Raw genomic sequence first — 25,627 nt, forward strand, 5'->3', positions numbered from 1 at the left:
AAGCTTCAATACCTTGGAGCATCTTTTGGGTAGATCCTGTTCACCGGATGTGTAGAGGAGCAAATCGATAAGACGAGGATCCAAAGGATTGTGTTGAGAATTATCCTGGTTATGATTCTCATGGTTGTGTCGTACTGGATGTCCACGTGGTGTTTGGGATGACCTAGATCTAAAAGGGGCATAATATTCTGTTGAAGAGTATACCAGGGCCGATGCTGGTGGATGCGCTAAATTTCGGGCCAGAAAGCTTGCAGCCGCCGACCCGATCCCCACATGCTACCCGGTCTCGTCTGATCTCGGAAGCTGAACAGGGTCGGTCCTGGTTAGTACTTGGATGGGAGACCGCCTAGGAATACCAGTGCTGGGGTTGGGCAGTGGGCCAATCACCTGCTCCCATAAAAAAACTACAGATTACTGAAACCGCAATTGCGGCCTCATGGCATTGAAAGCACTAACAAACTAACTAAGGTTGCAGAGCAGGGTGTTTGTGGACTTTTCTTTTACGCTTATATATGTACCTTGAAGGAAAGGTCCTGTTAAGGATCACTTCACATTTAATTTAAGCCTGCTCAGGAAGATGTTTATTTCTCTGAAAGCGTGGCCATTGTTGATGGATTTGACTGGAGCCAGGTGTTACTGGGCTTGGTTTTAGGCACCAAGTTTTAGGCTCATTAATGATAACATGTAATTAAAGGTAACAAGGAAATTATTTCAGAAGCGTGTATTAAACTGGTACCACTTCGTATTAATCACAATCCAAGACTTAGCTCCCTATTTAAAAAAGATTGGTGACCCCTGCGGCAGATGTACTTGCATCCACTTTTATTTTAAAGAGTCACATAAGGGTGCAGCGAGAGTAGCAATTTTGTGGCTTCAAAAGCAGCCCAACAATCTGACGACCACACAAAACTTGAACTCCAGAGACTTGTGAGTGGAGACACCACATTGTGGAAATTATGACAGAAACCACTTTTATACCTGCACATCCCAAGAAGCTTGTGCAAATATTTTCTTGATCGGGGTATGTGATAATCCAAAATAGCCTCCACTTTTGCAGCAATAGGACCCACCAGCCCATGTCCTGTTTTCCTAAATGTGGTTACATTGCCTTTTTTTTCGATCGATTTTTTCGATTAAAGGTGCAGTGTGTAGTGTTGAAACTGCGAGCAACATTTGAATGTAGCCTCATTTCGCTAACCAACCACCCCCCTCCCCTAATCTACGTCCAAGTTACCAGCTGTTACCGTGGTCATCTTGTAGAAGCAACTTTGCCATTTTCATCACGTCTTGTTCACTGGTAAGTAAAAATAAACAGATGTCATATTGCATATAAATGGCAAACTACTGTATCTCGTGCTATTATAGTTAGAAAGTTCTTAGCATGAACATTACATTTTGTTAATTATTAGCCACATTCAGCAACAAGTAGCTTTGATAAAGGCTAGAAATAACAATACTCCACATTGTAGTACAGAGGCAATGCCTTGTGAATTTATATCCTTTGTTTTTCAGAGTTCCCAAGAGACAGAGCACGGCTATTGGTGACGCCGGCCAACTACAACCCTTGGCCGTGTAAATCTATGGGAAGTACGCTATGTACTGTATAATAGCCACATGATTAATACTCATGCATTTACACACAAACATATTTTTAGAAACTGTAAATCACAGGTGAAAACTAATTCATGTCATGTCATACTAATTAATATTGTTGAGATGAGTATGAAGGATTTTTAAAAATAATTGTTTAAATGGCTTTTATCTGTGTACATCAGAAAGAGTAGATTCAATATTTGTAAAAATGGGAAGCAAATTTCAAAAACACAAAATCTAATCACCATAATGCACAGACAGGCTGAGTGTAGAGTAATCACATATTGTGATAAAGAAATTTGTGTGAAATGACCCCAGTCCCATGTTTTGATGTTCGCCATGAGACAGCTGGGGAAGCTCCTTTGACTCTTCAGCCACTGATAGACGGACCGGTGTCTGCCATAACTGCAGACACATGACAAACCTCCTGGACACCATCTTGGACAAGGGAGTTTTACGCCGAGCCAGACGAACATGGAATGACATCCCGACAGCTGATGAACTTTATGACCCAGAAAATCACATTTCATATTTTCAAAGCATTGCTCCAGTAGAAGTGTGCATCTCATATTACTTTATAAAGATTTGGAGATCCATTTGCACCTTATTTTTTAAATTTACTTCCAGGACTGCCTGCACATTTACCTCTACCATTTTGAAATGGTTCAACGGTTATGAATAAAGAACTGAAAATGAATGGTTTCTTCTTCACAATTGCCACACAGAAATCACAGTGTTACGTTTCATATCTCCTTCCAGTTCACAAACATCAGTGCCCTATATAATGCTTGTTCATGGATTGTAGATTTAAAAGAATAAATATAAAACTCATAAAAGTATTAAAACACATTTTATTTACAAGATATGCACATGGTTCAATTACGTCAGTCTGAGAGGTTTGTCCGCTATTCCAGCATTGGCTCGTGTCACTCTAATCTTGATCGGGCAGTGTCCTTCAGAAAGAATCTTACATTTAGATAAAAACAACTTTTTTTTTTTTACAGATTTTGACAAACGTACAAGAAATCAAAATTACTACAATTAGACGTTACGTTATTGAGAAATTTAAAAACAATTATTTCCTCAGTAATGTCATGAAGCATGGATGTTTGTAAATACATGATAAATATTTTTATTTTATTATTTGAGTCAACCATAAGATTGAAGTAAAACTCTTCTCATCCTCTGCTGAGTTGAGTGTGCAACTCCTGAGTAGATCAACAGGCTCTAGCTGCTGTAATCTGCGGCAGGCCCCTGGTGACAGACAACCTGTAATTCCATTTTAATTTTATTGATTTATTCGTAAGGGACAAGAATAGAGAGAAATTGACAGTTGCAGAAGCAGCATGGGTTGTACTGTACCTTTTGCCCACCATGGTACACTGAATTTGTGAGATATGTGGTAACAATTCCAGCTCTGCAGTGGATCTGAGAAAACAATGGAGACAAAGAAGTAAATAGTGTGGTCATATTGATCAACAACAGTTATTCAAATAGCGCAGAGTGACAAAGCCACAACGGGTTGAGGTAAAGATCAAGTCATCACAGGACAAACATCTATTTAAAAAATATGTCTGGTCAGTTACCGGGTTTGCTGGCTTGTTATTATAAAACATTAAACCACAGCATTGGAGCATTATGTGTGATGATAACAATAATTGTCCGAGATTTTGAACAATTCCTCTACAACAAAGTGAAATATCGTTTGCAGCAATGTGACTTTCAGACATGGCCCAACTTAGCATTGTTCACTTTTTCTTTGTCTCATCATGAAGTTGACACACAACTATCACTAAAATAAGAGTGGGATGTGATTGGTGATCTTCATCATGAATATAAAGACCTTGTTGGCTCATTCTCATAAACGTTGCATGCTGCTGTTTTTTGTTCTTATTGTTGCTACTATAATTGATATTTATTGAGAATCAGAGTCGAACAGAACAAAGTCTCTCATGGGGAGTGAGAGACGAAGACAAAAAACGAAGCACTAATTGTAAACAAGATGAGAAAAGTAAATCATTACATATCTAGAACAATGAAACATTAGATATGAGTGTTGTTTGGGGCAGTAGTGCTACACCCTGTGAGGGAAGGACAGGACAAGATAGGACAGGACAAGGACAGGAGAAGAAGCATGCAGACAAGGGTCGTGAACCCGGCTGTTCAACTGAAGTGTGGTGGGAGTGACTATGTAAATTATCCATCCATTTTCCGAGCCGCTTATCCTCACAAGGGTCGTGGGAGTGCTGGAGCCTATCCCAGCTGTCATTGGGCAGGAGGCAGGGTACACCCTGAACTGGTTGCCAGCCAATCGCAGGGCACATACAAACAAACAACCATTCGCACTCACATTCACACCTACGGGCAATTTAGAGACTTCAATTAACCTACCGCGCATGTTTTTGGGATGTGGTAGGAAACCGGAGTGCCCGGAGAAAACCCACGCAGGCACGTGGAGAAAATGCAAACTCCACACAGACGGGGCCAGGGATTGTGGGACTGTGACGCAGACTCTCTAACCATTCGTCCACCACATTTTCTTCACACAGAAAAGTACAGGTTGATGTACAAATTTAAGATTAAAATTTAATGTGGCTCATTTCTTTGCTTTTTTATTTTGGCCTCCACCTTTAATCCACGAGTCAGAGAAAATAATATTTTTTTAATTTTCAAAGTGGAAAAGTGTTCTGTGGTTTGACGAGTCCACATTTCAAATTGTTTTTGGAAATTGTGGACGTCGTGTCCTCCGGGCCAAAGAGGAAAAGAACCACCCGGACTGTTATGGACGCAAAGTTCAAAAGCCAGCTTCTGTGGTGGTATGGGGCTGTGTTAGTACCAATGGCATGAGTAATTTACACATCTGTGAAGGCACCATTAATGCTGAAAGGTACATACAGGTTTTGGAGAAACATATGCTGCCATCCAAGCAACGTCTTTTTCATGGACGCCCCTGCTTATTTCAGCAAGACAATGCCAAACGACATTCTGCACGTGTTAAAACAGCGTGGCTTCGTAGTAAAAGAGTAGACTGGCCTGCCTGCAGTCCAGACCTGTCTCCCATTGAAAATGTGTGGCGCATTATGAAGCATAAAATACGATAATGGAGACCCCGGACTGTTGAACAGCTGAAGCTGTACATCAACCCAGAATGAGAAAGAATTCCACCCACAAAGCTTCAATAATTTGTGTCCTCAGATCTCAAACGTTTATTGAATGTTGTTAAAAGAAAAGGTGATGTTGCAGCAAAGTTGGAAAAACAGTTTAGCGCAAACGACTCTAAATCAGTCTGGCATGCATTCCAATCGCTGACTAATTACAAGCGACGATCCCCCCAAGCTGAGAACAATAGCACACTAGCCAACGACTTGAATACCTTCTACTGCAGATTTGAAAAGGACAGTTTCACACCACCCACCCACCCGGCCGCACCCGTGACCACAATCACACCTCTCTCTGACTTCTGCGTTAACCATCCATGAACAGGATGTGAGATGCATCTTCAAACAACAAAAGATTAACAAAGCGGCAGGCCCGGACCATGTGTCCCCATCCTGCCTCAAAGTCTGCGCGGACCAGCTCGCTCCAGTCTTCACTCAGATCTTCAATAGATCTCTGGAACTGTGCGAAGTTCCATCCTGTTTCAAACGCTCCACCATCATTCCAGTCCCCAAGAAACCTGCAATCTCGGGTCTGAATGACTACAGGCCTGTCGCTTTGACATCTGTGGTCATGAAGTCTTTTGAACGTCTCGTGCTGGACCACCTCAAGAGTGTCACAGGTCCCCTGCTGGACCCCTTGCAGTTTGCCTACCAAGCGAACAGGTCTGCGGATGATGAAGTCAACATGGGACTGCACTTCATCCGAGAACACCTCAACAGTGCAGGGACCTACGCGAGGATCCTGTTCGTGGACTTCAGCTCTGCGTTCAACACCATCATCCCTGAACTCCTTTCATCCAAGCTTCTCCAGCTCAGCGTCTCACCTGCCATCTGCCAGTGGATTTACAGCTTTCTGACGGACAGGACACAGCAGGTCAGGCTGGGGGAGGCCACCTCATCCACACGCAGCATCAGCACTGGGGCGCCCCAAGGTTGTGTCCTCTCTCCGCTGCGCTTCTCTCTCTACACGAACGACTGCACCTCAGCGAACCCGACTGTCAAGCTCCTGAAGTTTGCAGATGACACCACTGTCATCGGCCTCATCAAGGATGGTGACGAGTCTGCATATCGACAGGAAGCAGAGCGGTTGGAGCTGTGGTGCGGCCGACACAACCTGGAGCTGAACACGCTCAAGACTGTAGAGCTGATCGTGGACTTCAGGAGGCATCCTTCGTCACAGCTGCCCCTCAAGTTGTCCAGCTGCCTTGTGTCAACCGTCGAGACCTTCAAGTTCCTGGGAATTACAATCTCTCAGGACCTGAAGTGGGCGACCAACATCAACTTCGTCCTCAAAAAGGACAAAGGTCCTTGCACAATGGTCATTGCACCGGACTATTGCAATATTAGTCATTCGAACTGCTCTAAGTGCAAGAGGACTCTGCATCTTTTTGCACAATTGTTTTTTGCAAATGTCTTTATGTCTCCAAAGTGTTCTGTAAATTGACTGTCTGTTGTACTAGAGCGGCTCCAACTACCGGAGACAAATTCCTTGTGTGTTTTGGACATACTTGGCAAATAAAGATGATTCTGATTCTGATTCTGTAACACAGTGGTAAACATGACCCTGTCCCAGCTTTTTTGGAACGTGTTGCAGCCATAAAATTCTAAGTTAGTGATTATTTGCTAAAAACAATAAAGTTTTTCAGTTTGAACATTAAATATCTTGTCTTTGTAGTGTATTCAATTAAATATAGGTTGAACATGATTTGCAAATCATTGTATTCTGTTTTTATTTATGTTCAACACAACGTCCCAACTTCATTGGAGTTGGGGTTGTAGATGTATTTGTATTTTTTCCCCATTTCTCACACTTTGTTGTCAGGGCCCGAACTATATGGATTTTTTAGGCTGATTCCGATTCCAATATTTGGCAGAAAAAAAATTCTGATTCATTAGCTGATTAATTAAAAACTATATAATAAATATAATACCTTGTTTCTTGGTCCCTTAACGCTTACAACAACATCAAGAAGTTTCCGATCAAGAAATGTGCGTGTCCACACGCTAGTGTCACACAAATGCTGAAAATGACCGAAACCTTTATCCTGTTATATGCGGTTGATTTAGGAAGTGTTCTGTGGCCGATAGGGGCAACTTCTCTCCAAACAGCCATATGTTGCAAATGCAGGAATGACACAAACAAAAAACACATAAGCACATAAAACAGCAAAAGAAAAATTATGCAATTTAAAAATACTACAATCACAGAAAACAACAGCAAAAGAGAAATGCTGCAAAATAAACATTCTGCAATCACAAAAAAACAGCAAAAGAAAATGCTGCAAGATAAAAAAAATGCTGCAATCACATAAAACAAGTGCAAAGAAAAAATACTGCAAACACAAAAAACAACCCCACAAAAATATCAAAACAACCATTCGAGAAATGCTGCAAACACACACACACACACACACACACACACACACACGCACAAAAAAATCCTAATACAACTAATTGCAAGAGAAAAATGCTGATGTTCACGCCACACAAAGGAATCTGCCAGTCTTCTAGGGGGCGCAACCTCCTACATTATTTGTTGTACATAGCAGTGAAAGTATAAAGATGTTTTTATAGTTTACCTATTGCCTGTAAATACAGTGCATGTATACAGTCTGTACAATATAATATGCACGTTACAATGTATTACATTTAGTTTTTGCCTTTCTTTGATGTTCCATAAGTCCTATTTTTTTATGAACTCTCAGCTTTTTCCTGTATTTTGCAGCATTGCAGGAGACGTTCACTGTGGAGCCCAATGACGTCGAGGTGGCAGAGGGGGAGGTAGCTGTTTTAAACTGTGCCCCCCCATTGGGATACCCAGAACCTAACATTATGTGGAGAAAAGATGGCCTGCCAATCAACTACACTGACTTCCACTACACTGTAAGATATTTGCCTCCTTCTTCGGGTCATATCCAATTTTTACATGTTGGTTACTCAAGAGATCAGTCTTACTCCAGTACATTGTGTCATTCAGTAATGTCCAAAAATCTGACACCACCATTATTCTTTTTTTTTCACAGCTGTCATTTGATTTTTACATGTTAAAAGAGGAAATAGGACTGATACAATAAAGATAATTAGGCAAAACAATTATTTCTACACTCCAAGCAGGAACCTGTTACATTTTGGTAGAGGTCTGGATCATCTGTCTGTCAACCAAGAAGGAGCTCGCTGATTCACAAACCGAAAATAAACACAAATATAAAGTGTCACTTATTTCCATTCCAGTTCAGACTTTGCACCCCTGGCTACTCACAGATTTGCAATTGGAACACATCTGTTCTTAGTCCCCGCTATATTGCGGCATCCAAAGCATACGATGTGTTTTAATTTAAATTTATGCAGTACAGGGGGGAAATGCAACACATTGAATAGTACGAGCAGGACATGGAAGCACATACTACACCATGCAGAAGGATTGAGAATGGCGTACAAAAACATGTCATGTCTAGTTTTTACTACTTTTTTGCAAGACAGCTCACATGACAATGTCCATGTGGGAGGGGAAATTTATCTCCATAGAGCCACATTGTCGAAACTAAACACTAGGGTGCCCACAGGCATGATATTAAACACATTATTAAGGACAGAACAAATTGTAGTGTCTTTAGTATAAACCTTAACGGAACGCAAAATTATCAGGTCACATAATGTTCAGGCTAATTGTGTCTTTTTAAAAATATATATCGAGTAATATATCTAATTTCATTGTGAAAGAATTGTCTCACTTTTGCTATTTTCTTATGCGCGCGATTGACTTTTGAAGATTTCTTGGGTGAAAAAATTGTGCATTATACATGAGAAATTACGGTACAATGACATTGAGATATGCAATGACATGTATATGACAAGAAATGTACCTGCAATCAATACTAACATATTAAAATAATACACAGGTAAAAATATTCATTTTTATTATTTTAAACAACATCAGAACGGGTGATCATTCAGGTTGTTTATTTAAAGAAATGTAAATTTGTGGCTGAGCAAAGGGTAGGGAATGTTGGTGCTGACTGAAGCCAGTGTTGTGACGCGAGTCATTAGTGGGCGCAAACGGCAGGGCCGTTGTTTGTTTTGATGTTAATTCCATTTATAGATTATCTGCAGTAATTTATTGTCCAGCGAGCAAACGTTGGAAAGGAAGATAGGTTGAGTCGTGTTTTCAGGGTTTAGCTGTTTTTACCTTATTAGCCCCTTGCGACAGCCTTGCTTCCGCATACGGCCAAACCGCCCCTCTTGCTCCTCTGTCGGCTTGAGGTGCTAAGCGAGCCTGCTGCTTTGTAGGCCTCTGCGTCTTGCCGCCAGCGTCGTAGTTACGAACTCCAATTTACTGGATGGTCATCATTTCAGCAAGTGCTGGCAATCATACGATAACTTAATTCATAATTCATAATATCCATGACTGTTAGGCTCCAATGCAACAGCAGCTGCATGGCTAGTGGCTGCTGGCGAGTGACGACTAGTGCGCCGCTAAATAATACGACTCTTGTTATTAGTCCAGTATTTTTTTTTGTATCTGACCCCTCAGTGTGATGTAATTCTTTCCAATATCGGGTCTACTTATCGTTCCGATACTTATTGTGTATCCCTGGTTATTATATTAATATAGTACTGTCTTGAAACTAACATTTGCAACCACCTTACGAGAGTTAGCGTGTCCACAATTGGTAAAATAAATATGATAGACTTGTTACCGAGGGAGATAACCTGGCGAACTGGCATGTCCTTCCCCTTCGTCTAAATCAGCTAATTTCCGCTCTGATATTACTTCACAAAGTGTGTGAGGAGCAGAGAAGTAGCTACGAAAGGTTTTCCCAGTTTTTATTAAAATTGGATGGTGCTCTGTGAGAAATTTAATCTAGCATATCGTATTGTTTTATTGAAAGTTATACTTAGTAGAAAAAAAGTAGTAAGGGTTGGCTTCAGGCACAACCCTTTCAACTTTTTTTTTTTGTTAAAAAAATATATTAGAGATAGATTCATAGTTGGAAGCGGGTTGGTACAAAATCGGGACGTGGAAGCAATACAGTATTTTAAAAGCAACTCGCTTATTTGAACAGAGGGACAAACGTACGTACGTACGTACAGTGGTGGGGGACCTAGATTCAAGACCCCGACTGCACCATCCGCCAACATCCCCCGGACTCACGGCTGTGGTGTCCTTGAGCAAGACACTGATACCCCGAAATGCTCCCCGGGCGCTTCAGCTGCCCCCTGCTCCAGTGTGTACCACTAACATGTGTATGTGTTCACTGTGATGGGTTAAATGCAGAGAACAAATTTTGTGTGCAAGCATGCATGTTCATGACAATAAATGATGATTCTTCTTCTTCTTATATTTTTCACTTTTTTTTATATTGCAGCCATTTGCTTAAATCATTTAAGTTCATTTTTTCTTATTAATGTACACGCAGCACCCCATTTTAACAGAAAAAAAACAGAATTGTTGAAATGTTTGCAGATTTATTAAAAAAGAAAAACTGAAATATCACACAGCCATAAGTATTCAGACCCTTTGCTCAGTATTTAGTAGAAGCACCCTTTTGAGCTAATACAGCCATGAGTATTTTTGGGAATGATGCAACAAAGAGTTTTCCACACCTGCATTTGGGGATCATCTGCCATTCCTCCTTGCAGATCCTCTCCAGTTCTGTCAGGTTGGATGGTGAACGTTGGTGGGCAGCCATTTTCAGGTCTTTCCAGAGATGCTCAATTGGGTTTAAGTCAGGGCTCTGGCTGGCCTATTCAAAACAGTCACGGAGTTGTTCTGAAGCCACTCCTTCTGTGTTTTAGGTGTCTGCTTAGGGTCATTGTCTTTTTTGAAGGTGAACCTTCGACCCAGTCTGAGGTTCTGAGCACTCTGGAAAAGGTTTTCGTCCAGGATATCCCTGTACTTGGCCTCATTCATCTTTTATCTGTCCCTGCAGCTGAAAAACACCCCCACAGCATGATGCTGCCACCACCATACTTCACTGTTGGGACTGTATTGGACAGGTGATGAGCAGTGCCTGGTTTTGTCCACACATGCCACTTAGAATTAAGGCCAACAATTTCTATCTTGGTCTCATCAGACCAGAGAATCTTATTTCTCACCATCTTGGAGTCCTTCAGGTGTTTTTTTTTTTTTTTTTTAGCAAACTCCATGCGGGCTTTCATGTGTCTTGCACTGAGGAGAGGCTTCCGTCGGGCCACTCTGCCATAAAGCCCCGACTGGTGGAGGGCTGGAGTGATAGTTAACTTTCTAGAACTTTCTCCCATCTCTGGAGCTCAACCACACTGATCTTTGGGTTCTTCTTTACCTCGCTCACCAAGGCTCTTCTCCCCCAATTGCTCAGTTTGGCTGGACGGCCAGCTCTAGGAAGGGTTCTGATCGTCCCAAACTTCTTCTATTTCAGGATCATGGAGGCCACTGGGCTCTTAGGAACCTTAAGTGCAGCAGAAAGTTTTTTGTAACCTTGGCCAGAGCTGTGCCTTGCCACAATTCTGTCTTGGAGCTCTTCAGGCAGTTCCTTTGACCTCATGATTCTCATTTGCTCTAACATGCACTGTGAGCTGTAAGGTCTTATATAGACAGGCTTTCCTAATCAAGTCCATTCAGTATAATCAAACACAGCTGGACTCCAATGAAGGTGTAGAACCATTTTAAGAATGATCAGAAGAAATGGACAGCACCCGAGTTCAATATCTGAGTGTCACAGTGTTGGATCTATCTCACCCAACACCTATAAAAATGCACAAAAGGAATGATGACGCTGGTTTCTTTTACTCATGAGGAGGGCATATGAGAGATTGTTCAGATTACAGCCTCTCATCACACTCTAAACAATCTCTCCCGTCGCTCCTGTATTTATTTGAAATAGGGAGGTTTCTGATTTACAAGACATAACATACTAAGCTACAAGACACAACACACTAAGAGGAGGGTTTCAAGGTGAAGACATGAGACCAACACCTGCCATGTCCCCGGCCACGTCCTTGGTGAAGGCGCCCTTCTATCGGATGATTCCTGCTGAGTAATTTTCTTGAAGGCGAGACATCTTCCTTTCTCAAAATCGTCCATAATACTAATGCAAGCTTAGCAAATAAATGATAACTTCTACAATATATTTAACACACAGCAAAGGGTCTCAATACTTATGGCTGTGTGATATTTAAATTTTTCTTTTTTAATAAATCAGCAAAAATGTCAACAACTATATTTTTTCCTCTGTCAATATGGGGTGCTGTGTGTATATTAATGAAGAAAAAAATAACTTAAATTATTTTAACAAATGGCTGCAATATAACAAAGAGTGAAATGTTTAAGGCAGTCTGAAAACTTTCCGCCGGCCTCACAGTTTTGGGGACCGGGGTTCAAATCCCGGCCCTGCCTTTGTGGAGTTTGCATGTTCTCCCTGTGCCTAGGTGGGTTTTCTCCAGGCACTCCGGTTTATTGAACTATTGAGAGTTGGCAAATGGAAAACTTTCAGAAAAGCTGGCCACCTTTTATTAAAATGGTGAACCTTGAAACTTGATTCTTGTTTGCCTGGGAAAGAATGTCATACAGACACATAATGTAATGTAATGTGTAATGTAAATGTGATGGAATGTGACCAAATCATATTTTCTCATTGTAGAGCCCTGTGCACACCATATGTTCACTTGCATGCACTTGTACCCCTATCCTACTGGATCTGCCATCTGGGCCTCTGGAGATGCTGGGACTGTTTCCCCCTCCTCCTTTGGGGTCTGGTTGTCTCTGTCTTGCCCTCCTAGAGGTGCCGGTCCCGGGGCTGCTTTCTGTCCCTGGATGCCGGGGAGGTGCCCGCTGGCCCCATTCTGGGGGTTCTGGTCTCCTGGTAGGGGGTAGAGGGCCGTGCTGCTGCGCCCCGGGCCGGTGTCCTCCTCTTCCCTCTCCCTAGGGCCGCCATGGTCGGCCGCATTTCTTGGACACTCGGGTGAAAAGAGGGGCGGAGCTGTCAACTGATCACCACCTGGTAGTGAATTGGCTCCGATGGTGGGGGAAGATGCCGGTCCAACCTGGCAGACCCAAACGTATTGTGAGGGTCTGCTGGGAACGTCTGGCAGAATCCCGTGTCAGAAGGAGTTTCAAATCCCACCTCCGGCAGAACTTCACCCACGTCTTGGGGGAGGCGGGTGATACTGAGTCCGAGTGGACCATGTTCCGCACCTCTATTGCCGACGCGGCCGACCGGAGCCGGTACCTGTCGTGACGGAAATCCCTGAACCCGTTGGTGGACACCAACGGTGAGGGATGCCCTCAAGCTGAAGAAGATGTCCTATCAGCCCTTTTTGGCCTGTGGGATTCCTGAGACAGCCGATGGGTACCGGTTGGCCAAGCGGAATGCAGCTTTTGGTGGTCGCTGAAGCAAAAACTCGGTGAAGGGAGGAGTTCGGTGAAGCCATGGAAAAAGACTTCCGGACGGCTTCGAGGAAATTCTGGTCCACCATCCGGCGTCTCAGGAGGGGAAAGTATAGTGGAGATGGGGCGCTGCTGACCTCGACTCGGGACGTTGTGAGTCGGTGGGGAGAATACTTCGAAGACCTCCTCAACTCCACCTACACGCCTTCCCATCAGGAAGCAGAGTCTGGGTTCTCTGAGGCGGGCTCTCCTATCTCTGGGGTTGAGGTCACCGAGGTGGTTAAAAAGCTCCTCGGTGGAAAGGCCCCGAGGGTGGATGAGATTCGCCCGGAGTTCCTTAAGGCTCTGGATGTTGTGGGGCTGTACTGGTTGACACGCCTCTGAAACATTGCATGGACATCGGGGACAGTGCCTCTGGATTTGCAGACTGGGGTGGTGGTCGCCCTTTTTAAGAAGGGGGACCGGAGGGTGTGTTCCAACTACAGGGGGATCACACTCCTCAGCCTCCCTCATAAGGTCTATTCAAGGGTGCTGGAGAGGAGGGTCCGTCGCGAAGTCAAATTGCAGATTCAGGAGGAGCAGTGTGGTTTTCGTCCTAGCCGTGGAACTGTCATGAACGGAACAGAGGATAGGACCCAAAAATGCACGACTCCAAAACAAATGGACAGTTTCCAAAAAGAGAGGTTTAATAGACGGCCATAGGTCGGTACACAGGCAGGCAATCCAAGAAAGAAAACAGTATCCAAAAACATGAGGCAAAGAGGCAAGGTCGATAATCGGAACAGGGTCAAGTCTTACTGTGAGTCTGTGACGTGGAAACAAGGAATGCTGGAACGCAACGACAAGATACAACAAACTGGCAACGAGAGGGAATGAGACACGAGGTTAAATACAACAGGTAATGAGGGTGAACGAGGCACAGGTGGTGAAGATGCTCACAGGAGCAGGTGTGTGTGTAACAGGGGGGAAGACAAAACACGGAACACACACACATGACAGTACCCGGCCCTGGGGCCCCTGGATGCGCAACATGGAAGTCCCGAATGAGCGAATCATCCATGATAAACGCAGACAGTACCCATGAACGTTCCTCAGGCCCATAGCCCTCCCAGTCCACCATATATTGAAACCCCCTCCCCCTCCGACGAGACGACAACAGCCGCTTCACAGAGAAGACAGGGCTCCCATCCACAAACCGGGGGGGAGGAGGGACCAGAGGGGACTCCCGGGCTGGCTTGAGTAGGCTGACGTGAAAAGCAGGGTGGACCCGCATCGACCTTGGGAGCCTCAGCTTCACGGTGACAGGGTTGATGATCTTTGTGATGGGGTAGGGCCCAACGAACCTGGGAGCGAGCTTCTTGGACTCCACCCGGAGTGGAATATGTTTGGTCGAGAGCCAAACTCGTTGAACCACTTAGTAGTTCGGGGCCGGTATCCTCCGACGGTCACCAGCGGCTTTGTAGGACCGTCCCTGGCGCAGCAGCATCTGGCGGGCTCGCTCCCAGGTCCTCCTGCAGCGTTTCACCAAGGTTAATGCCGCTGGAACTGTGGACTCTGGGGCTATGGCAGGAAACAGAGATGGTTGGTAACCATGCACAACGTGAAAAGGCGATAGACCAGTGGATGCAGAGGGGAGGGAATTGTGGGAGAATTCGACCCAAACCAGTTTCTGAGACCAGGATCGCGGCTCCTGTGAAGCGAGACATCGGAGCCCAGTCTCCAGGTCCTGGTTCAGCGTCTCGGTTTGGCCGTTGGTTTCAGGATGAAACCCAGATGATAGACTGACAGTAGCACCTATGAGATTGCAAAACTCCTTCCAAAATTGCGAAATGATTTGGGGACCCCTATCAGACACCACATTCTTGGGGAAACCATGGAACTTGAAAACCTGATTAATCATTAGCTCGGCAGTGTCCTTAAATGAGGGGAGTTTTGGAAGTGCAATGAAGTGTGCCATCTTAGTGAACCTGTCAACAACTGTAAGAAATGGTGGTATTGCCATTAGAGGACGGTAATCCTGTCACAAAGTCTACGGAAATGTCTGACCGAGGATGTTGTGGTATTGGCAGGGGTCGCAACTCCCCAGGAGGACGTTGATGAGAGGGCTTGTTAGCAGCACATACCTGGGCAAGCATTGACGTAATCGATAACATCCCTCCTAACATTAGGCCACCAAAAGCGCTGTTCGACCACTGATTGCGTCTTGGCAATGCCTGGGTGACATACAGTTCGGTTCGTGTGAGCCCAGTGGATGACTCTTCCCCTTAAGGTCGGAACCACATAAAGCCTGTTTTCAGGGCAATCTTCAGGGCTAGGACTGTTTTTCAGAGCCCCTTTAACCGCAGTTTCAATGTCCCAAACAAAAGCGGAAATGGAACATGATTTAGGCAAAATAGTCTTAGGGTCGGACAAAGAATTCTCTTCGGAGAAAATACGTGACAAAGCATCTGGCTTACCATTTTTAGAACCAGGTCGGTAGGATAACGTGAAATTAAATCTAGTGAAGAACAGAGCCCATCTAGCCTGCCTCGCATTTAATCTTTTAGCAGTTTTAATATACTCAAGGTTCTTGTGATCTGTCCATACTAAAAACAGAGTCTGTGCCCCCTCGAGCCAGTGTCTCCACTCCATCAAAGCCACCTTGACTGCCAGCAGTTCACGGTCACCAATGTCATAATTTTTCTCAGCTGGGGTCAGTTTTTTGGAGAGAAAAGCACAAGGATGTAATTTATCATCCTTGAGAGATTTCTGGGAGAGCACTGCTCCTATTCCGGCATCAGACGCATCGACTTCTACCACAAACTGCTGTTTGAGATCTGGCAAAGTAAGGATGGGAGCGGAGGTAAAGCTCGGCTTAAGTTTTTGAAAAGCTGCCTGACAAAGCGGGTTCCATACAAAAGGTTTGTGTGGCGAGGTAAGATCATACAAAGGAGAGGCTATAGAACTGAAATTTCTGATGAATTTTCTGTAGATGTTTGCAAACCCGAAGAACCTTTGTACATCTTTGCGTGACGTGGGAGTAGGCCAATTAATAACTGCATCGACTTTGCAAGGGTCCATTTTGACTTCACCTTGAGCCAGGACGAAACCCAGAAAAGAAACGGACGCCTTGTGGAACTCACATTTCTCAGCCTTGACATATAGTTGATTCTGCAGTAACTGCTGCAAAAGAGAACGGACATGAATAATGTGAGTCTCCTCATCCGGGGAGAATATCAAAATGTCATCCAAATAAACAAAAACATAAACATTCAACATGTCACGCAGGACATCATTGACAAGGTTCTGGAAAACAGTTGGAGCGTTAGTAAGCCCAAAAGGCATTACCAAATATTCATAATGTCCCGTTGGTGTGTTGAATGCTGTTTTCCATTCATCCCCCTCCCTTATCCTGACTAGATGATATGCATTTCTTAAGTCCAGTTTGGTGAAAATCTTGGCTCCCTCCAGGAACTCAAAGGCGGTGGAGATGAGAGGAAGAGGGTACCTGTTTTTTCCGTGATCTCGTTGAGACCCCGGTAATCGATACAGGGTCGCAGGGCCTTGTCTTTCTTGTCCACAAAGAAAAATCCTGCTCCGGCAGGGGATGATGATGGGCGAATGATCCCGGCTGCCAGTGATTCTTCCACGTACTCCTTCATGGCCTTGTGTTCCGGCCCTGAAAGAGAGAACAACCTCCCTCGTGGGGGTGTGGTTCCAGGCAGCAAGTCAACAGCACAGTCATAACGTCTGTGGGGTGGAAGGGATTAATATCCTGGTAACAGGTGGGCACTTGAGATAAATCAGGATCCCCAGATGGGGTCTGTGGATTGTCCTTAGAAACATGACCCTGAACATCACATGGCGGCTTGAAACAGTTCTGGGCGCAATTGCTGCCCCATGACATAACCCGCCCAGAGGACCAGTCAATGTGGGGGTTATGTAATTTCAACCATGGGTTCCCTAAGATAAGGTCATGATTCATGGCGTCAAAAACATGAAAACTAATGCGTTCCGAGTGAGAATCAGGACATGTCAATGTGAGTGTTTGGGTGCGGTGAGTGATCTTGCCCATAAAACTGCCGTCTGCAGCATAGGTGTTGCGGTGGCGTTTTATTTCAAAGGTTCTAAGGTGCATACAGTCTAGCGAGGATGGAGTTGAGTAAGTTTGGGTCAGAACCAGAGTCAATTAATACAGGTGTATGAATTTCTTGATCAGGACAGCATAGTGTCACTTTAGGAAGAACCCCTGTAGGGTCTTCCTTTCATGAAATTCAGACTCACCTCTCCCGTGCCCTTGCTACCGGCACCGGCAACTTTGACGTGACAGTTGCTCACGGAATGACCCAACTGACCGCAGTAGAAGCACCGCCCTTCCCTCAGCCGGCGTTGACGTTCTTCAGGGTAGAGACGGAACCTGCCCAGTTGCATGGGTTCATCTGTGGGGACGCTAGCAAATGGGTTGAGACCGGAACCAGGGCGATCCAAAAGCCTCTTGTCGATTTTTATGGCGAGAGCGATGAGAGTGTCCAAGTCGGTCGGCAGGTCTAGCGGGACTAAATGATCCTTGACGGCGGGGGATAGTCCTTGAAAAAAGGCATCGAGTAGCGCCCGATTATTCCAATGACTCTCAGCTTCTAGAATGCGAAACTCAATCGCGTAATCTGACACCCTGCGCTTGCCTTGTTGTAAGGTGACAATGGAGCGAGCTGCCTCACGATCTGGAGTGGAAAATTGAAAAATTTGCTCCATATTCTTTACGAAAAAAGCCCATGAATGACACGCGGCGGAATTGCGGCTCCATTCAGCAGTAGCCCACGCCTCCGCACGACCAGTCAGGTGGGAAATGACGAAAGCGATTTTCTGAGGAAGGGATGGCAGCTGCCTGCAGCTCAAAGTGGAGTTCGCACTGCGTGATGAACGGCTTAATGTTCCCAGAATTTCCAGAGAACCTCTCCGGTCGAGAAAGCTGTGGGCAGACAACAGCGGAGGTGGCAGGTGGCTGCATGGTGACTACTTCACAAGGAAATACCGTGGCGGTATTGGGTGTGGTGCCAACTGGTTCCTTCTCTTGAATAATTTTCATAAGAAGTTCAAACTGCGAGGCCACCTGTCTCATCATATTGTCCTGATGCCTTGACAGTCCCTCTAGATGAAGGTGGAGGGCAGCAATCTCCTCATCCTGCTTCGAGAGGCGTTGACCCTCTGCTTGAAGGGCTTTGCGCACCGGGTCTGAGTCTGCTGGGGCCAGTTCGTTCTGTCATGAACGGAACAGAGGATAGGACCCAAAAATGCATGACTCCAAAACAAATGGACAGTTTCCAAAAAGAGAGGTTTAATAGATCGTTACACAGGCAGGAAATCCAAGAAAGGCAACAGTATCCAAAAACATGAGCAAAGAGGCAAGGTCGATAATCGGAACAGGGTCAAGTCTTACTCTGAGTCTGTGACGTGGAAACAAGGAATGCTGGAACGCGACGACAAGGTACAACGAACTGGCAACGAGAGAGAATGAGACACGAGGTTAAATACAATAGCTAATTAGGGTGAACGAGGCACAGGTGGTGAAGATGCTCACTGGAGCAGGTGTGTGTGAAACAGGGGGGAAGACAAAACCCAGAACACACACACATGACAGGAACAGTGGACCAGCTCTACACCATTCTCGAGGGTGCATGGGAGTTCGCCCAGCAGGTCGACATGTGTTTTGTGGACTTGGAGAAGGCACTTGACCGTGTCCCTCGGGGAGTCCTGTGGGGGGTGCTTCGGGAGTAAGGGGTACCGAACCCCCTGATATGGGCTGTTCGGGCCTTGTACGACTGGTGTCAGAGCTTGGTCCGCATTGCCGGCAGTAAGTCGGACTCGTTTCCGGTGAGGGTTGGACTCCGCCAACGTTGCCCTTTGTCACCGATTCTCTTCATAACTTTTATGGACAGAATTTCCAGGCGCAGCCGAGGCGTAGAGGGGGTCCGGTTTGGTGGCCTCATAATTGCATCTCTGCTTGTTGCAGATGATGTGGTTCTGTTCGCTTCATCAAGCCGTGATCTCCAATTCTCACTGGAGCGGTTCGCAGACAAGTGTGAAGCAGTTGGGATGAGAATCAACACCTCCAAATCTGAGACCATGGTCCTCAGTCGGAAAAGGGTGGCGTGCCCTCTCTGGTTCGGGGATGAGATCCTACCCCACGTGGAGGAGTTCAAGTATCTTGGGGTCTTGTTCACGAGTGAGGGAAGAATGGAACGGGAGATCGACAGGCAGATCGGTGCAGCGTCTGCAGTGATGCGGACTTTGTATCGGTCCGTTGTGGTAAAGAAGGAGCTAAGCCAAAAGGCGAAGCTCTTGATTTACCAGACAGAACGAAAGTACACTGGCAAGAAATCAAGAAAACAAGCAATCCTGCAATGATTTGTCACCTTCTTTCTGTTGAAACTTGAGTTTAAATGCCAGCTGGCAACAATTTGCCTGCAGTTGCTGCATGGAAGCTCCCCCCAACAGCACTTCCAAAGGTGACTGTGGAGACAAAAAAAAGAAAGAAAGTGAACAGCAGACAGGACAACTGTAACTTAACAAGAATACGTGCATTATATCATAAATAAATACAAAATGAAAACTGTATTTGTTCCTTATAACAGACAAAATGGAAATATTGTCGGTGCCACATTACCAAATCAATTAGAGTTTGTTCATATACTTTGCCACAGAAATGACACGAAAAATTTTAAATATCCAATCTAGTTATATCATTATTTATCTCTTGCTCCATACACCGAAGACATCAGAAGTAAATGCATTTACAATAGTGTGCAACGACAAAAGCCCCAACAGAAGACCAGTCTTTGCTGCCACAAAACCATACCTGGTTGTCTTCAACATGCTACAATATACAAATATTGAATTAAACCATAACTAAATAGCCACACAATCAGATGACAAAGAGGTACTTAGCAGCAGCAAAAGATGTGCCAGGACCAGTGCGTCTCTCTGCCCCTTTTTGACTATTTGTAAATGTTATACAGTGTATGTACATGTATGTTATGGTCTTTGGCCTTTGGTAGTTGAGTCAAACATTTTGTCAATGCTTTGGTTTCAAGTAGTTTGTATGATAAAACTATGCTTAATACTGTTTAGAAGAATTATTGTGTAATAAAAATGTAACTTTCTCACTGTAGCGTTTTTTTATGGACATCCATGCTTTAATGCTCAGGTATACAGTAATTTAAATTCCTGTATTGTCCAAAAAGACAGAAATAGTGATACAAGCTACACTGATAATTTGATATTATATTTTGTGCATTTGTTAAATGATGCAACTTTTGTGTGATTTCTTCATCCACTGAAATGTTGGTGTGTGGGTGTGTTTTTGTGTGTGCTATACAGGAACTGAATGGAAAGCTTATCATCGCTCCTGCAGAGAAGAACCACTCTGGTGCCTATGTGTGTGTGGCCAGCAACACTATGGGGGTCCGAGAGAGCAGGGCAGCTCGACTTACTGTGCTCGGTTAGACAACATTATCATACCAACAAATGATCATTTAACTAGAGAAAATTTTGAATGCGATACCATCATTCTAAATACAATGTAAGTGTAATTCCATGTTGAGAACACATTTCCTCTCTTTTACTGTAGCAAAACCGGTATTAGTGCTGAAGCCAGAAAATGTCTCAGTGAGACTGGGGGAGTCTGCCCAGTTCAACTGTCAGGCAAAAGGTGACCCTCCACCCGCAGTGGTCTGGAGCAGAGAGCAGGGGCCACTGCCCAATGGCAGGTATTCTGGAAGTCAAATTGCACAGCACAATAAACAGTACAATATAGTGCTTGTTTTATTCAAACCAAAACCACAAGCTCTAAAACTCTAGAATTGGAAAGCACTTAAAGGGTAGGAATGGGCACTTCACTAAAATGTTCTTGATAAACTCAGGGGATAAAAGTAGTGATCAATCTTTTTTTTTTTTTTTTTTTTAATGACATTGCACCCTCTAAATTGAAATGCCAGTTTGAGGAAATACCGGAAAAGTGATACTTCAACCTTGGTTTCATTGGACAATAACAAAATCCCCCAAACACATGGTAAAATGTGTGATGTTCCAATGAAACCAAGGTAGTACTTTTTGGCCAATATTCACTACTAGAAACACTGCTAGAAAGCAAGAAAATAAACGTAAAGAACAGGGTACGAGAACATCTGAAATTTGTAAGGGGTTAATTAGTGGTAGTGACAGATGTAGCGTATATCGTTTTTTGGGATAAAAACATGCCCTCTAAGGCAAGAGCGGGAAAGAGAGACCACACCTCTAGTATTGAATTTCACCCTAGAATTATTTGTGGTTTAAAACCAGTGAAATAAGAAATTAATTCCCACCTTTTGCATTGTCACACACACCATGTTTAATCTATACAATGAGTGTTTCAACCTTATTTGGTGGCTAATAACACTTAAAGTCCATTATTTAATATGTCCGGGTTGTCTTAGGTAAACACATTCAATTTATTCAGTTAATAAACAGATTTGGCAGCAGACCTGTGGGAAACCAGTCATTCATGACTTTTGTCTTGTGATTTACACTGGGAGCATTCGTGCAAAGTTCATAAAATTTTTAAGACATTTAAATTCGGTGGAAACTGTGGGCAATAGTCCCCAGCTTGCAGTAACTCTTAAACGCCAGTGGATGTCGCCCGACTAGACTTGTTATAACCACTGTAATTCTCTGAAGTTGGACAAAACAGCTGAGTCTGAAAGGCCATCATACATGACGTATTTTGTGGCCTTATTGCATAACTTTGTCTTATATTCATATACCAACCTTAGTCTGTCGAATAGCTAATACACATTCATAACAATAGCAACAGGAACAAATGCAAGTGAAGAGCAAAGTTTAGTTTGATTTTCCAAAACTACAGTACTGCAGTTAAAAACATCACTCCAATGGATTCTGGGTTCCTGTTATACTATTCGCTGACTACATTGTCAAGACCATCAGTGTGAGGAACGGTGCCAATGATTAAGGCAGGAAATCGCCTGTTCCCAGTCACACCATGTCCGCATGGGCCGTTATTCTCATCACCCAAGCAGAACATGTGCCTTTAATAGCTTGTGTAGAGTGTGTGGATGTGATCTCAAGTGGACAAATAAATGACCTGCAACGCTCTAAAGTATCACATATTGGCATTGAATTTCATATAGCATTTTGAAACTTAGAAATGTATTTAGGTAATAATTGGTCATTATTGTGCAGTTTTCATTTATTACAGGGGATTTCTGGGACAAACCCCCCGTGATAAATGAGTGTTTACTGTACTTTATAAATTGTGTGATGGAAATAAGGATTCATTAATTAATTTTCATAAATTCTATTCAGACTTTTATTTTAACTGAAGAATAATGAACTGTAACTGTTTTATTATTTACCTTTGCATAAATTATCTGTACTGTAAATGTGTACACTTACATTTTAGTTCACATGTACAGTATAAAGGTTCATCAATAAAACAGAGAGGTAAAAGTAAAATTTGTGTACAGATATCTGATGAACCCAGATCAGACGCTCCAGATCCATTATGTAACAGCCCAAGATGCTGGCCAGTACACCTGCACTGCAGTCAATGATGTTGGTATGGTCACTGCCACTGCACAGCTACTCGTTGAAGGTAAAGTTACGACAATATGATTTTTTTTTTGTTCTTCTCTTCATTTATGAAACCTTTATTCTTATTTCTGCATTGTATTATTGTAATTAGGAGGTTGAAATTGACCTTTTCTGGGTAAACCTATGTAGAAATTTCGATGAGTTGAAATAACCACTTTTAAAGATAAAAAAAAACTCCAAACTGAGTACAGGATCACTTTTGTGTGTTTTTTATTTTGACGGTACTGGCTCGGGAGCGGAAATGGAAGGCGGCATCTTCGCCAGTGACAGATCAGCCCAAGAAAGTCAAATGACCTGATTTCAGGCCTCTCGGCAGAAAACGTTTGGAACTCAAATAAATATGTAACATAGAAACTAAGGCTATGCACGAATCTGTGGTGACCAAATCAGATTTTTCAGATTCAGCGAATCAAGGATTAACATACCACTTACTTTATTCTCACAAGAGCTGCAATGCTGCCACAAAACATTAACTTAAAAAATAAATGTTATGATTTTCAGCCATTGTTTATGATTGATGCTATTTCGACTTTGCATATTTTTTGCACTTGTATGCATTGTAGCTCCACGGAGACCTCCACATAAAGTTTGTTTAAACAAAAAAAAAAAAATGAAATCACTTCAGAAGAGGGCGTCGAGTAGCCTAGCTCCAAGGAGAAGCATGGATATTCATGGCTGCATCACAACCAAAGCCAAAAAGGAGACATTGCTGAGGTGGTCGGCGACCGCGGCAGAAAAATGGGAGTTTATCCAACACACCTGCCGAGGTTGCCATGGCTAGCTCGTGGCTCGGTGGCAAGCTGGTTAGCTAGAAAGGAAGCAGCTGGTCCAAGGCAATGAGGATTTACCGCACCGGCAGGCACACAACCCGGTGAGACATCCTGGTTAAACCAAGCCAGGGGTGTCAAACTCTTTTTTTTTTTGTCTCGGGCCGCATTGTAGTTATGATTTCCCTCAGAGGGCCGTTAGAACAGTGAAACCATATAAATGTTGAATCATCACCAAAACATATTACCATTACACAACAAATTGAAGGATAACTAGTTTTGAAATCAGAAGACAAGGATAATAGTTTGTTCAAGTACTGTTTAAGTTACTGTAGAAGAAGGGTTTGGTAACAGAAAAATGCAATATCTCAACATTATTGTTTATTATTATGCCATTTTGTTATTTGTGTACAGATCTGAGCAAAAATCACAGAAGTTGACGAGCATGATTTGCTTTCGCAGGCCACATAAAATGATGTGTTGGGCCGCATCTGGCCGCCGGGCCTTGAGTTTGACACCTATGAACTAAACCTTTTTTAAACTATAAAGAAAAACGTTTCCAAAGGGAGACGAGGCAAGTTGGATTTTTGCAATGAGAACTTAATTGCTACTACTAAATAACAATATTACTCTGGACTTAAAACCAGGGATGCACATAAGTGAAGCGCATGAGCACTGAAAATATTAAAAGTGCACCAGGTTGAAGTGTGTCAGTGCACTTTAGCACTGTGCATAGTAGGGACGGTGCGCTGCTGACAACTCGGGACATAGTGAGTCGTGGGCCAAATACTTGGAAGACTTCAATTATTTTTATTTCGGAATAGTACAAGGAGTAATAATTCGATTCTGATTAATTTGTAACTGTCAATCCGAACAGCAAGTGCGGTTTTAGAGGGTGTGTCTTCGATATTTGCTCGCACATCAAAATAATTGGCTGAACGACGTTTCGTATCTTGAAAAACTTTTCAAGTCGGGTCACTCGTATCTCAAGGCACCACTGTATTGTACATTTTAAATTTGACAATGCAGTAAGTTGTTTATATTTCCTGTAGCATCCAGCACTAAACAGAAAGATCTCCACATAGAACTGTCAGCCCTGCGACTGGCTCTAGAAAATGTCACGATCATCGCCCCAGGATCCAACATATCTCAAGTACAGTGGAAGGTACAGTATGTAAATGCTAATTCCCAGCAATGTAGAGAATATGTTGCTTTGTCAGGTGTTTTGACTTAGTGGTGTGTTTTCAGCTCCAGTCCTTACCCATTCAACCTCATTACCTCGATGGCTTTGAGGTTCTTTATCGTTCCCTGTTACCTGCCAGCTCAGACTGGGCCGCAAAAAAGGTGACAGTGCCAAGCTTTCAGACACAGGTTGGTCCATTAAAGAGAGGCTTCAAGTATGAGTTTAAGGTTCGTCCCTACGGCAGCAGTTTGTATGGCCGGGAGAGTAACACACGGCTCCTCAGAGTCCCAGAGACAGGTGAGGAATATTTTGGTCATTATATGGTTGTATTTTCATCATTTAGAATTCAATTCAATGGTTGCTAATGAATAACTTTTTTTTAAGCAGTGCCCAGTGCTGCCCCACTGGCTGTGTCCATAACAGTTAACCATGATCACAATAACTCCGTCCACCTCAACTGGGAGCCTCCTCCATCTGAAACTCACAATGGTATCATACAAGGTTACCAGGTAATGCTCAATTCATTGCTTTGATCTATTCTCTTCTTATCCACACTTCATTTGCACCACCTTCAGAGAATCTCTTAATTAGATGGCAAAGTGTAGAAGCAAAGGTGATGAGTCGTCAGAACCATTTCATCATTGTTTCACTTTTGAGCAGCGCCAACTCAGGGATCACTTCAGTACATGTAAAGTAGACCACAATTGTTTCCCAGAATACAGTTCATATTGTTTAATGGATGCTATTCCCAGACTTAGTTCTGTTTCAGCGGAAGTTCGGCATCTGGCCAAGAACAGTAAATGCCTGTATGTTTTTGTTGAGCTTGTTTTGTGTTTAGTTCAGTTTACCATTTATTCCAAGTGCACACTGTGTTACATTGTCAAGTCTATAAGTGTCGAAATGGTAATACTTTTTCTTTTGCAAATTTGACATGGCC

General features: G+C 43.6%; 1 protein-coding gene across 3 annotated transcripts in view; it reads left to right on the top strand.

Annotated features, from left to right (window-relative positions):
- Window positions 1-25,627, top strand: part of robo4 (roundabout, axon guidance receptor, homolog 4 (Drosophila)) — a 63,066-nt gene that overhangs the window by 16,803 nt on the left and 20,636 nt on the right. For all 3 annotated transcript variants that reach the window (XM_061702512.1, XM_061702513.1, XM_061702514.1), the window contains 7 exons: window positions 7,477-7,634; window positions 20,473-20,593; window positions 20,723-20,861; window positions 22,614-22,741; window positions 24,560-24,672; window positions 24,756-24,987; window positions 25,078-25,199. In XM_061702512.1, coding sequence (XP_061558496.1) covers window positions 7,477-7,634; window positions 20,473-20,593; window positions 20,723-20,861; window positions 22,614-22,741; window positions 24,560-24,672; window positions 24,756-24,987; window positions 25,078-25,199 — 1,013 coding nt within the window. The remainder of the gene's footprint in view (window positions 1-7,476; window positions 7,635-20,472; window positions 20,594-20,722; window positions 20,862-22,613; window positions 22,742-24,559; window positions 24,673-24,755; window positions 24,988-25,077; window positions 25,200-25,627) is intronic.

This window comes from Phycodurus eques, chromosome 17 (genome assembly GCF_024500275.1).
Source record: "Phycodurus eques isolate BA_2022a chromosome 17, UOR_Pequ_1.1, whole genome shotgun sequence".
Taxonomy (NCBI): Eukaryota; Metazoa; Chordata; class Actinopteri; order Syngnathiformes; family Syngnathidae; genus Phycodurus; species Phycodurus eques.